The 14,815-nt window shown below is 40.3% G+C and overlaps 1 protein-coding gene across 3 annotated transcripts in view; it reads right to left on the bottom strand.

Moving 5' to 3' along the window:
* Positions 1 to 216: 216 nt before the first annotated feature.
* Positions 217 to 14,815, bottom strand: part of rab28 (RAB28, member RAS oncogene family) — a 29,314-nt gene continuing 14,715 nt past the window's right edge. The window contains exons 5-8 of one of the 3 annotated variants that reach the window (XR_011917795.1): positions 5,760 to 5,863; positions 5,595 to 5,672; positions 1,073 to 1,680; positions 217 to 1,027 (exon numbers count right to left, since the gene is read on the bottom strand). Coding sequence is in view for 2 of the 3 variants with exons in the window: in XM_072395343.1 (XP_072251444.1) it covers positions 2,948 to 3,043; positions 5,595 to 5,672; positions 5,760 to 5,863 (278 nt within the window). In the remaining variant the exon portion in view is untranslated. Of the gene's footprint in view, positions 1,681 to 1,736; positions 3,044 to 5,594; positions 5,673 to 5,759; positions 5,864 to 14,815 lie in introns of those variants that run through there. The other 2 variants (XM_072395342.1, XM_072395343.1) reach the window with 2 other exon arrangements.

Below are 14,815 nucleotides of genomic sequence, written 5' to 3'. Positions count from 1 at the left end.
GAACCTTTATCTATCGGTTTTACTTCCCACAAATGCCATCCCACCACAATAGAGTAGGAGACTTTTTGTCACCTCAGGCTCTTTGAGCCCACAGCTATCCTACGACTGTGGGGGCCTGGTCCGCAATAATCTTAAACTATGTGGCAAGAATCAAAGTGACATCCATGTGACTACCACAATGTGCGTTTTCCCACTATAAATCAGACTGTGTAGCTGTTTTAGTTTTCCATGTAGCATATTTTATTTAGAAACACAGATCTGTGTTGCTTTGTAACATCAAGTATCACTGTACATTCGTAAAGATCAAAATTTACAGGATGCTTACCAATGATTTTTAATCATTTAAATGAGCTTTGAAAACATTTTGCTTTAATTTTACAAATACACAGTTTACACATAAAGCGGCTTTTTAGTTTGGTGGACAACACATTACATTCCATCATGCCAACGTGTACTATCACATAGAAGCTGTTCTGACAAAACTGGTTAATATCTCAGCCATTACCAACACAAAATCTAAAGAACGAGTCATTAAGACGGGCAACATGAAGATGTTAATCATCATAGCCATTCTCTAATACCAACCTCTGTTCTATAACGGACAGCTGAATAAGGCTATGAAGAGAAATCTAATCAAATGATCAGCTCAGCTTGCAGTGAGTCGTATTCAACTAGCTTCATCAACACTTTATCAACACGGTATCTGATGTTTCCTCTAGTAGAAGGAACCTGGGAATTTAAAAATGAATAAAGCGAAATCATTTTTTAAAAATGCGTTCTAGATTCTACAAGGAACACCTGAACAAGAGCGATACTACTTGAAAGGTGTATATCCCCTTTTGGATGTAGCCTGAAGATTAAGCATAAAAAAGTAAATCTTGATTTGAGACTAAAAATTGGAATATTTCAAAGTAAAATAACAGAACATAGTTTACATCACACCATTGCCACTGCAAGCCCCTAATTGGCAAATAGAAAGCAGAGATTCATCTCAGTCCACTACAGCATTTTAACACCTATTTCCCCTCTGTTCAACATTCGAGCACCACAGACATACGAGATGATCTCAAACCAGTAGTACGAGAGGGCTTTTGGTTTCACTTCCATGTCTATGTCCAACAAACTCCTAGCATAACACCACTTTGCAGTCTAAAGTAAAGACATGTATTACACAAGTTTAATGCTTATGTCTTTAGAAATATACTGACTCACTAAAAAATAGCTATGAAAGGAGAAAATATGCTTCTATATAAAAATGTGCTCAATACCAGATAGATTGCAGCGATTCTCCTTTAAACAACCAGCTTTATATGAATGGATCATTTAGATAATCGCTTTAAGAGTGTCATAGAAATAATAGCTGCGCATAAACTTGTAAAAACTCAGGTCCTATTTCCTTTTTAGTAAACCACTCAAACAATCGTGCTAAATGTCAGGCTGTTTTTTTTTAATCCCGCCCACACAACTGACACACAGAGACCACGTGACAAACACTTTCCATCCAGTCACTCAACAAACCTAAAACACCAATACTGACTGAAAACAATTTTATATCTTTAGGCGTGTGTGCGTTTGTGTTGGAGGGGATCACTGCAACACACACATGGAGCTGCGGGGGGGGTTGACTGTCCTGGCCATGGTGTCCTGACTGTAGTTCACGATGTCCGCCTTCACCACACGCTGCAAAGGTGGAGAGACATACATGGAGTTAAAAAGCTGCCACAACAGTATCTTGATTTAAAAGGAAGCTGTCATCACCTCCATCCCCACAGAGGTTGAGAAGAAGTCCTATGAAGGCTTATGTCCACATAGTGATTTTTTTTTTGTGCGTTATGTTTGTTTGCTGTTGTTTCCAATGAGTTAACGAGCGCATGCGGCCACCTTGAAGAAAAGCGCTGCTTTTTCTCACTGTATGCTGCTATATGCTCCTGCTGTATAACATGTTAGACAGACAATCAGCACAGGGAAAGAAAGGGCTATTTGTGGGAGCATGTCAGCGGGACACTAAATGTTGACAGTGATATTATAAATAATGTGATGGCGATTTTCAATGAAAATGACCCACAGTCTGTCACACAGGTGACATCAGATCACACAGAAGCTCTGAGGAGAAGACTTGTGTGACAGCTGACAAACTGGATCACTGACTACATGAGAGCGTCCTCCTTTTCTGGCTCACAGCAGAAAAATAATGTTAAACAAATAAGAGACTGACAGATAATACGAAGCCAAAGGAGGAAAAGTGGTTTATCATAAAATTGAGGTTACAGGGGAGATGTTGTGTTGTGGAGAAATTGTTCTTATAGGAAAAAGGAGGCTCTACATTAGAGCTTTTTTAGATAAAACACCAGTGGGACACTCACTTATCTGCCAGAGAAAAGCTCTATGTGGACAAGGGCCCTAAATAAGCTGAACACACTGCATCACAGGCTAAAACAGGGGGCACACAGATCTATCTCAAGGTAATAAAATCTGTAAACACCCCTAATACTCAATCATTTATACAGTATGCTTTGTTTATTTAACATATACAGAAACAGGACTGTTTCCTGAAGGGGCTTGGTGATCTATCATCAACTACTTCTCTGCTACTGGGACTAACTCACAGTAATACTGTTTCTCACAAAGCCAAAATTATGAGTCAATCTTTAATATTTCGTGGTACATGGGTCAAACTCTGCTACGATATCAGACTTTAAATGACGTCTGAATGTTTGCCTGTCCAAGCATCAAGAGACCATCAAGAACAATTGAGCAAAATACTGTTGTGTTTGTGGTAGCGTTTGGACAGACAAAGGAAGTGTGGTGAGTTTCTAGAATTACCCTTTTTCTACAGCTCAGATAAGAACTAATAGGACCAAATTACATCACCGCAATTCCAGTGTTTTGCTATAACTACAAAGCATTCTAAAAGGTTTATGGCAGATCTACTGAGACATACTTCCAGCTATTGAACCGAGCATATTTTGCTTTGCTGACTTCTCTCGTGTCTAAAAGGGCCTTCATCTTGTGGGTAGTCCACCAGCTCAGCCTTCACAATCCTCTGAACAGTGGACAAATGGAGGACAGGAAAGATTAAAAAACCAGAAACAAGACAATGGCAGAAAAGAGAACGATAAAGGTGAGAAGAATGAACACTAAGATCAATAAAGACAGTGGATGAAAAAGGAGGAAAGATGGAGTTATAAAAAAATGAACAACACAAAGTGTAACACAGCAACTCATCCTTTACTCACAATGTTTTAATTTACATTAACCTCACAGCTTAACACATTTTAAACCAAGGCTGCTTACATGTGAAAATTATCAATTTAAGTTAATTAATTAAGTGTTATGATTAATTTTATCCAAAGTGGCATCTTTAAATTGCAAGCCAACACTGAAAATACTTTTGAAATTTTAAAGAGACCGATAATAAAAAAGAAACAAACGCAAACCTCTCATTGCAAACTGATGGGATCCATCAAATGTACGACATACAGCCACTACTTAATAAATATCTCTTCTTATCCATAAATTCCCAACACTTTACACAACGCCTATGACATTTCTATCCATGAATAATTGAAGATAATGCCATTAGGGAGGGGAAAAAACTAATTTAATGTTGTGTAAATACAGTAAATCTGACTTTTATTTGTTCCTCTTGGTCTGTGAGCTACTTTATTTTTTTATTTATTTTTTCTGATCAACACACAGTTCTCACATCTGTTTGATGAAAAACTCAGTAACACATTCTGAACTTGGTGCCACATTGCAGCTCCTATTCTAAGACTATTTAATGTGAATGTAAAAATCAATTATTAGCCCACATTTGATTATAGTTGTGCAAAAAGACTACTCTGACTTACTCTGGATAACCATCGGAGAGCAGCTTACATGGTTGAATATCCTGACTGAAGAGCTGCTGAAGCCTGGTGTCAGAGTCACTGACTGATCCGTGGCCTTGCTATCTGATCCAGCAGACAGAGGACCACGGCTGCCTGGCAGATATAATAATGTCGGGGGTTGTGACCCTCATGTTCAGACCTCTAAACGTGACAGCTGATAATGAGACTTTTCTCGCCCCGCAGCTACACTCAGAGCCGTGACCTGCTCAAAGCTCCATCTCTGTGTCCGAGAAACAAACTTTATACTTTTTGAGAATAAGTACATTTTTCTCTTTTTCTTAGATGATAAATGGCGAACAATTTGAAGTTAATGCTTTCTGAATATTGAGATTTATTATTTTTCTTCAAGTTTAAGATGGTTTCATAGACAAAAAATATTGGAAAATGTCCCTTTGTGCTATTGGATGAGAATGTAATTGGCTGTTTTAACACATTTTTCATGTAGAACTATGGGATTGATTGGGAAAATACATTTACGGTTTAGTGGATGATAGAAATAAAACTTTAATGTGCCTGTGGTTCAAAGCTCTTCACATTCAGAGACACTGCTTTGTTTATAAACGTAATGTGGTAAAAAATTTAATCCAGATATTTTCTAAATGCCCTGGTAGCCGTGTGATTTTGAGATTTACAGAAACATACATTTTTCTTGCAGAACTACTGCTGTAATTGTCATGATAAGAATACCAAAGAATCTCACGGAACCATCTAAAACTGTCAGCAGATTATATAAAAATGTTTTGGTCGCATATCCTCACTGTAACAGTTCTTTTCTACATAACCGTAGTAACTGTAGCTGATTCAAGTTATACGTCTTCCTTATTCTGCTACTCTTTGTGTATGCCTGTCAACTAGTTGTAATCTTTTTCCTTGAGGTGTAAACTGGATTGAGCCACTCACCAAGTCTGATTACTCTGGATTAAAGCACTTTGCTTTACTGACAGAGCTATCAAGGGAGTGGTGGAAAGAGAAAGTAGATGGACAGCTCCATTAGTCCATGGTCATTTTCAGTTAGTCAGCAGCCATGTTGGTGATGGGAGTGGAGCTTGAGAATTTGCCCAGTCCTTCTCTTATGTGCTCTCCCTTTACTGGGGGTTCTGACCTCTCTGTAGCCCCCAGGCTCATCAACCACTGCCCAGCCAGTGTGGCTCCAGCCGCCCATATCAGGCCCAGGATTAATGCTTCTGGGGGAGGTGACCTTGTAAATCCTACAGCTGCCACCATTGGGCACCTTGGTCTGACTGGCAAGCTGAGACCTTATTTCATCCAAAAACGGTGGGAGATAAACGAAATAAATCAGACAGCCAATCCTGACCTCCTCACCCTTACAACTGCCTACCTTTGACCCCGTGACTTCACGCATTAATGTGGTCAGTGTGGGTCTATTTACAGATGGCCGGCGTCAGTGGCAGGTATAACATCACGGGAGGCAGACGTAACAAACTCATGTTTATACAAGAAAAGTCCTATACGGTGTGGTAACCTCCATTGACCTAACACACTCCCTGTGACCTCACTTAAGTTCAAGCATGATATGTCTTTAAAATGATATTAAAAGTAATGTAATGTTAATAAAGTTGCTCGTTAAGTGTGGGGTTGAAGAAGACATTTTGTAAAAGAAAATTTTAAATGTGGCTCAAACAGCTGCTGCATCGACCTTGTGGTGAAATTTGAGAGAAAATCCTTGATGCCATTATGACTCACCTGGGACTGCTCTATTTCTGCTTTGTTTAGCTTTATACCAAGAATTTCAGCAGCCACTCGCTGGAAACAAAGGTAGACCTGGAGAAAGATAACAAGAAAAATAAGAATCTAAATATCACAAAAAAGCATTTTTATTGTGAGTAACTGAATCGCCTGGTTACTAACCGAATCCCCCGTCTTGGCTGATACAAACTGACTGATGAGGCTGTTCTCTTGGCAGAAGCGCTGGTGTTTGTCAGCCTTCACTGTCCTCATGTGCTCCAGGTCGACTGCGAACAAAACACAGTGTGACGTGAGAAAACTAAGAGAAGATGAATAGATAGATTTATATGGTGGGTACACAGGACTCTCCCAGGGTTAACCGTTACATATCAGAGCATAAACAGAAAAGATAACTGTTTACACTTGAGTTAAGATGGAAGGCGTCTGCCTAGCATACAGAGATGGTGCACATAAAGGCATGTAAAAATAAAGCATATTTCAACTGTTATGTTGCTTTCAAACCCAGCTGTAAATTACAATTACTGTTGCTTTTTTTTTTTTTTTTCTTAATTTATGGAGGGGATTTAAGACAGGGAATGATCAATTCCATAGCCCTGAGCCGTCATTCCCTTCTGGTATTAAAGCTGGATGCGACACATTCTTCAGTGTAAGCCTAGTACAGTTGTACCCTGAAGCTACGAACCTCTGTTTGACCTGAAACAGAAAAAGAAGCCCAGCTGTGGAGAAAAGCTTATGAAACAATGCATGAATGACCAAAGACTTGAGGCTACACTCACTGGGAGCATAGATGGAGAAAAAATTTTGACTTATGAGTGCCGGGCCTTTAAGGTTGGTGCAAGGACTCCAGATCTGGGACCATCACCTAAACGCTGATTTAGTGTGAAGACACAATGACAACACCTTCCTTTTTAGCTATTGTAAAGATAACTCTGCGCATTCAGTTCCTGTGCAGTGATACGGGGAGCTTTGCTCCTCATCTTCCTCACTATGGGGTCATGCTGGGGTCAATAAGGAAGGTCACCTGGGGGTCTTGTTGCTGAAAGCAATAGCTGCGTTCTTTATTTCTGGCTTTGTGCAGGAAGGTGGCTACGCCCGGTATCTGGTGCATACATGTCTGTGTTAGCTTGAGGAGGTCAGGCTACTGTACGGTGTTGCATTTCTCTAGCCCCCCTTGAGTTTTAGTCTTTGTGTGAGGTTTCATTGAAGTTGTCAAGAATTTACCCTGTTCTCATGCCCCTTAGAGCGTGTGTGTGTGTGTGTGTATGAGGTGGAATAAAGCCAAAGGCGGAGAAAGACAGACGCATTGCAAGGAAGAAATGTAAACACTGTAATAGTATTACATTATTAATATTTCAGTTAATGTCATGACATGTGCCCCAAAGTGCTAAGTGCCCCCCCCCCCCCCCCCCCCAAAAAAAACACACACACACACACACACACATTTAGAAAGAATAATTTTAGATTAACATGAATATTATTGTCATTCTAAGTGACATATAAACACAAACCTCTCTGGTTAACAGCAGACACTTTTACAACTCAATGTCCAGGGCAGACTGCCATGTCTGTGCCTGCAGATAAACAAAGCTGTCTCATGGGCGTCAGCAGGTTATTAATTCAAGTCATTAACAGCGGAGGTACCCAGCATGCTACTAGAAGTAAACTCTGCTAATCCTTTGGATCCTGCACACTTGGGAAAGGTTATCAATCATCTGTCAAAGTCAGATTAACCAACATTAACATTGTGGCTTGAGAGCTGAGGGAGGCCCGTTATTGTATAGAGAAAAGGTGTGTAAGTGAGTGAGGTTTCTGGAAGCAGCCTGTGGGTGCATGCATCAATTGGGGGGAAGTACACCACAAATAAAAATCATATGCTGGTCCATGGTCTGCTCCTACATAGTGCCTTTTGAGCTTAGGTACGTCCAAGAAATTGATTCACTGTGTGTTTCTCATTCACCCTTAACACACATGCTGGCACACCAAAGCTGCCATGCAAGGTGAATAAGTGACATCAGAAGCAACTTCAGGTTTGGTATTTAACCCAGTGACACTTCAGCATCTGGACAGCTGGAGATCAAACCTTCGAGCTTTGGCTGGTTCCTCTAATCTTCTGAATGAAACATATGAGCTGTCAGACCGTGTCTTTCTGAGACTGTAGCGGTGCTCTGTATGTTCAAAGCAGAAATCTACAGCCACTGCATCATATGGACATTTTAACAGAGCTAAAAACTTGATTATTTATGAGGGGGGCTTTAAGATGATGTACTGAGAGACTGCATTTTAGAAGCAGCAGATTTTTTGTTTAAAGTTTACGACAGTAGATCAATTCCAATGTTAACTGAACTAAAAGATGAAGAAATTTCACTGAAATTGTATCAAAGAGTTGTGTCATGTTAGCTGATGTGTTGTAGCAGCAGATTAGGTCATTTGTTGCTGGACGCTTGCAGTCCCTGTGCACAGTTTATCCTGTTTTCATTTCTCTACTGCTCTATTACAGCTAAGGAACTGTAAGATTGCTCTAAGATCACAGATGACTGAAAGCCACAGGACACCTACTGAATGGACCTTGTGGTGAGATTACTTTGTCAGCATTCTAAATTTGCTCCTAGATAAGTAAAGAAGACCATCCTCAGTTTTGTCCAAAACCTCAATGGTTTGTGAACAACTATGTGGCTCCTATAAGTCACTGAATAATACTGTAGGTGTGCCTACTTTTTCACACAAAAGGATTTCTCAGTCTATGACATCTCTGTGGAAAAACCTAACACAAGACTAATCCCAGAGTTTTAGTCTTTTGCTCCATTTTTCTCCCTAATGTACCCATTTCTACTTATCAGGTCAAAACAATCTTCGTCCGATGATCTGGTTTCCCTCCGTTTCTGTCAAACTGTACATCAGCTTAACAACCCCTAGGAAGTGACTGCAAACATGAAATAAACTGTTTAGGCCTGTGAGCACATAGAGATAGTAGAGAGGATCATCACTCGTCAAGAGCAATGGCCCTCCCTCGCTCTGGTCGCCATCAGTGTTTACTTAAAAGGTCTGCCTGTCATTGCGCTAAATTACTAGACAACAGTTAAGAGATTAATATCTGGTCGATGAATTAGCTTTTTACCATAAGTAATTGGTTTGTTATTACAAAACTAAATGAGAAGAAAATATGTACGTTCCCCTCCACAAGAAAGTGGCTGTGCAAATGTCAGCTTAGCTCTTTCATGGAAAGAATCCTTTTCACTGGCAGAGATGATTATCCTGAAACCAGACAGACCTGGAAAGAGTTTTAATGTCACTTAAAAGCTTGAGATTAGTAACAAGATTGAATTGAGGATGAATGGATCCAACAAGAGCATGCTTTTAGAGAAATAACCAAAGAGAGCAGATTACTAAGTAGCATTATCATTATTGGGCTGGGTAACAGGGACTGTGGGCGTGTTTAGATGCACACGAGCGTCCTGGTTCTGATTAGGTTTTTGATGTAACTTTGTGTCAACACTTGAACCAGTTTTCTACACATTCTGAATGTAGAGAAGTTACTTGAGGATTAAAGACACACCTTCACACATGTTTGCGTCATATCCAATAAAAAAAGAAGGAATTTGGTAAAACCAGGATACGAAAATACTGAAAAATTCTATTAAAGTTATAATATGAAAATATTATTCAACTTAATTCCTCTTAATGCACAATTTGTGAAAATGTTTTTACAGAACTTGATGCATAAAAAGATGATTTGATGATTTAAAAAAATTCTAATTAAAGTTTGTCCAGCAAAGTGACTCTAAATTAATTGTTTACAACTTCAACTTTTGTCACTTCGCAGCCAAGAGCTCGGAGAGTATCCTCCACCAAGGCCAATGCTGTACTTCACATTTTTAAAGAGCACAACTTACAAAACATTTTTACTGTTCTGTGCTTCACAGCATTTATTAGTGTGCCTTAAAAGACCACCAATGAAAAAACGCTGTCACTTTGTTACGGAGAAAAAGACACCCCCCACAGAAGAGAGAACTGAAGACGAGTTGCTCCATCTGCTGAATAAAACAGAGTTGTAAAGACACAGTTCTGAGGCAAGAGTTGTGCTTCTCTAATTCTGTGCCAATTTGACCAAAGCATGTCACAAAAAAAAGTCTCCTTTTAAAAAATAAAATATGTCTCCTTTTAAAAAGAAAGTGACCCCAAATCCATGCCAGAAGTAACTGGGTTCCTCTCCAGCAAGTTTTAAGAAACTAAATTTGTAAAAAAAAAAAAAGGCTAAAAGGAACAGCAACTAATCAGACACATTTCCAGTTATTGTTTTTAGCGAATGAACCAAGCTTTTGAGCCTGGTCAGAGGGTGGCAGTATGGAGTATGTTGTGCATGGCTGTGATAAACAGAGCAGTGGTCATCAAGTTAAGCATAATCTCATGGAAGAAAACACAAGCAAAGCTTGTTGTCTTGGCTGCATACGAAAGAAAAACGATGCGAGATCTTCATAAATTTGTATCGGCTGGGTGTTTTACACCTGTTGTTGTGGCTGCCCACTTCAGATCGCAGAGGACGGATTCCAGCTCCAGGCGTAAACAGCCTCACTGAAATAGTAACGAGCCAAATGTGGACAGTGTCATCATTAATAAAGGATTCTTAGATTATAGGAGTTGACGGAAATGTGATGCTACAGCAAAACAAGTTAATGGGTCTATACTGGCTAGCCAAGCTGAAATCCTACACTGCACTGTTTAATCCTCAGAGGGCTTTTTAAAAGTGCGCTGTGATAACAGAGACATGTACTTACTGCTCTGCTCAGTCTGCTGCTGGGGACCAATTGGAACAGTTTATCCAGCGAGCAACAGCCAGAGAATAAGCTTGACAAAACACAGTTAATTGCTGGCAGTCTAGTTTTAAACTAAACAGCAGTTGGTGCGTTGGGGAGTGGGACGGCTGTGGGTGGAATGTGTGAACTATGTGTGCATCTATGCATTTGTGTGCGCTAGTAATGGTCGGTCGTGTGTGAGCAGTCAGAGACTCGGGGCTCTATGGGGTCATATCCCATTAAGTGAAAGTTACAGGGTTGAGCTAATCAACCCCAGGGGAGAACCTATCACTTCCAACATTACCTCACACTATGCCTTAAAGACCTTGTTAAGCGGTTTTGCCTCAGTTTCCCCAAAATGACGACCATGAATCTATTAAGACTGCAGTGAAGGCAAGGACAATCAAATCCAATCCAGCTCCTAATGAAATGACTTACAACTGTCTGAGCCAATTCTCAGTTCAACTCTCCAGGCACCACTGAGTTTAAAAAAACATCTCAGCTGTGGCATTTAATGGCAGTATTACAAGATCATAATATTGAGCCTCAACTGTTGCTTTCACATTCAAATGGTAAAAGTAAGATTCTGTTCTTGTAAAGCCATTTTCACAGGTGAGCATTGGGGAATGTATGGAGATTTAATCCCTACTTTCTCCACAATGCTGTTCACACTCACTTTGCAGCAGGTGATTTTTTGCTGAAGATATGTTCACAAAACAAGAAATACTACTGAGAGGCACCTAAGTAGAACCAACGGGAGGCAGGACATGAAGCAAAAGTATGCTGAAATAACTGTCATGTTTACAGGACATCAAGAATGGCAGATGAGGCTCCTTACCTATCTGTAATTATGACTGTTTTGTGTTGATATTAATGCCACATGTACCTGGATGTTTCCACAGTAACAGCAGCATGCACATCAACAACTCAAAAACAACTGTCTTTACAGCAATTAAAACATGATATAAGGTTCATTCCTTGCTTAGAACATTTGCAAAACAATCATAATTAAATAGTTTGGTGTCACGGAGCATGCAATACGATATTCTTTATCGTGTGTGTGTTGCAAGCAAAACAACGACCTGTGCAGCAGAACAATAATCACAAGAGCATTAGTCAAGAGCACTGCTCACAGAATCCTCACAATATCTTTACCACAGTCTTTACTACAATAAAGCACTCAGCCACAAATGCCACAAAACATAACAGTGAGTAGATGGAGACTTACGGTTTGAAACATCTATTTTCATATTAAACAGCGGGAGTCTGGAAAAGAAGCAAAGTATTTTTCCTTCTAGTCTGATAGTGTGCAAGTAAGATTAATTGCAAGTGGCATTTTATTTACCCATAAATTTTTTGGTACAAGATACAGGGAAATGCTTAGCAGTGTAAAAAGTCCAGTAAAAGTAGAATAAATCATTCTGTGTGATGTCTGCTTCAATTAGACGTTGATTTAACTTTCACAGCACAAGTGGCTAATAAAACAAAATGAGTAGTGAATTTTATGTGAACCATTTAAATGATTGAGTCCAACTGGTTGACATGACTAGACGAGAGCTCTTAAAAAGAAATATGAAGGGCATAATTATCTTGAATCTGTACTAAATACAGAATATGCAGCATATTTCAAACAATATTTGTTTTTTCTGAAATAGTTCTTTTTTCCTCCTCAGACAGTGAGTCGTTATTCAAAATAACCGCATTTCATTAGACTTTATAACAGTGAGAATATTGTTTATAGATGGCAGCGTTTTTTTTTCTAATGGCTGGAACATTTAATTTACAGCAGAAATACTTGAATCTAAAATTTGTTGTAATGCCTCAACATCCCCTTACAGGAAAACAAAATTAGAGCATCTGTGTAGCTGTTCAATATCTAGCTTATAACTGCGTTTGGGCTTTGTATAGCCAAATCTAAACATGCAGTAGAAAATTTTAAAATAATAATCAGCATATTAAAGCTTGAAGGCAAGTTAATAATATTATCTTGACTCTTCTGAGTGCGTACAGACAGATGAAGTGCTGTTAGTTAGCTGGTTGTTGTGGAGGTGAACGGGGCCTGTGCAGGAGTCCTTGGGGGGGTTCCTGACAGAGACAGAGCGCTCTTTGTGCAGCGGCGCCCCTGCCCCGGTGGCCTAAAACGGGCCAGGACCGTCAGGGGACTCGCTTTCCACTAGGTCAGAAGTGTTCTGTCGACAGCTCATTGATCACAGCTCATCTTGTCATTTGATCGTTCCTCATGAAACGATGTGCAGACACAAACACAAGTGCAGACGAACACATTCACACACGCGCGCATTCACACTTTAAAACATAATCAGATACTCCACAGCAGCTAGTAAAACAATGTGGTCTTCCTCCTCGGTCAGGGAATGTAAAACAGAGAGTGTCCAGCAGTAGCTGTGCAGGCAGGGAGCAGGCTGGAGTGCCGGGCTGTCACTGGCATAGTAAAACATGGGGCCGCGGGCCTTGCAGGCTGGGTTAACGGGCTCTCAGGACTCATGAAAAGTGAACAAAAGGCCCAGTTCTGAGCCGACCGCACAAGACGCTGCCCGGGGTTTCACTGGCCATGTCCTCTACGCTCTCCTGTTGCTGTTAAACTAAGTGGACTTTTATGGGAGAGCAGTAATACTTGCCTCTGTGAGCCGGCTGCGTAACTATAATAATTATACCAAGCACGAGGGAGCCTTCATAATTGTATGTGTCACGTTGCTATAAGTCTATTCATAATTATAAAGTCTTCCTATCTGAAATGGTGCGTTTGACTGGGCTGCATACACGGGCGATAGAAGCCATAGCACTGATCCATAACATGGAAAGAGAGCTCAGCTCACAACTGCCTGAACAAACATCTTCCAAGTTAAAATCTGAGGAAGAATCACAGTGCAGAGATGTGATGTAATATTTCACACCATAAAAGTAGATATAGCAAAACAAAAAATAGGGAAAAACTCTGTTGATATTTCACATACATTTATAATATATGCCTGTGGATCTACATCAATCAGTTATTTACCCAATCCTGTGTCAGCAAGGCCCCTTCCAGGAATTCCTCCATATCAATGTTGTGGAGCAGCGAAGAAATAAAGTATAGCCTGAGTGTGATGAGGGTTCCAGGCTGCGCTCGGGTCAGGTGGCTAAGCTGTGCTGTGCAACTCAAATGGCCCATGACTTACCACACAAGAAGGTATTCGAAGACTGATCATCTACTGCATGTGCAACAATATTTGCTTTATGGATGGCTAAAATGAATGAGGACTTTCCATGTTTCAACAGGCAAGAGAATCAAGAGAGAGGAGTGCAGAGACCAGAGCTGGGTCAAAAGTTGTAACAATTCAATCTTAGTATTAGCATTTATTTTATTTAGCAAGACGTGCTCTGCATTATGAGGGAAAGGTCACCAGAACAGAAAAATAAAGACTCCAAAGATTTTCTTAATCAAAGATGAATGCACATCCCTGCAGTTGTAATTTTCACTGACTTATCGACCACGGTGCAATACAGCTTCTTCGTTCATCCGTCTTCATCTTGTAACTTGAATATCCATTTGATATCTTTTTTGGGGGGCTTAAAGACAAACAGAAGGCTACAGTTAGTGCAGTTACTGAGACAATCTGATAGTCTAGTCTGACCCTTTACCTTAAATAAAATGTGAAGAGAAACAGGAAAGATTGGATTTGCTGTAAACTGTAAACATTCCAGGTCTCTACCCAACCATACACTATGCCTTACTGGGTCTACATACTGTATATATAATGTTTTACAGCGTTGAACTTGTGGTCGTGCTACCCACACTGCAAAACAGACACTGCTGACGTGTTCATCCCGCCTATCAGGGGAGGGGTGAGGGTGCCCGGTAAGAGTACTGGGCTTTTGTCCCACCACATGTCTATTGTGGCTAAACCTTTCCCTTGGGGGCAATTAGGACCTTTTAGTTTGTTGTAAGAGGACCTAAGTACGAGTGGGTTGAGCCAGAAAAAACATTTTTGAGCTAAACCAAAAACAGAAGTGCATTGAGCTCCTCTGCACTCATGGACTTCTGAGCATCTCTCTATTAAGAAATGTGCAGGCCTACACTGAACAGACAGGAACTGTGGCAGCTTTACAGGGGCAGAGAGGTGACAGGGCTGAGAGAGATGAGGAGGGGGAGCCTTCAACTCCACCCAAGGCAAAGCCAAGAGGGCAAACAACTCAAGACTAACAATGTTGTTGTGCAAGGACAGGCTTCATGAGAATTCTAGAGTTAGGGGATATTCATGTTTTACTTGAACTTTCACATGACTGGATGGAAATCTGGGGAGAGAGAAATGCAACGAGCAACAGTGTGCAGCGAGATCTGCCGTAGCATGTAGAAAGCAAACACATGCATGTTGTTTAACACAACAGAGACACAGAGCCAATGAAAAGCCATTACTGTAAGCAAAGGCA

Source organism: Leuresthes tenuis, unplaced genomic scaffold (genome assembly GCF_036924035.1).
Source record: "Leuresthes tenuis unplaced genomic scaffold, fLeuTen1.0.hap1 SCAF_11, whole genome shotgun sequence".
Lineage (NCBI taxonomy): Eukaryota > Metazoa > Chordata > Actinopteri > Atheriniformes > Atherinopsidae > Leuresthes > Leuresthes tenuis.
Note: the sequence above shows the minus strand (reverse complement) of the source record. Positions and strands in the feature narration are given on the sequence as shown.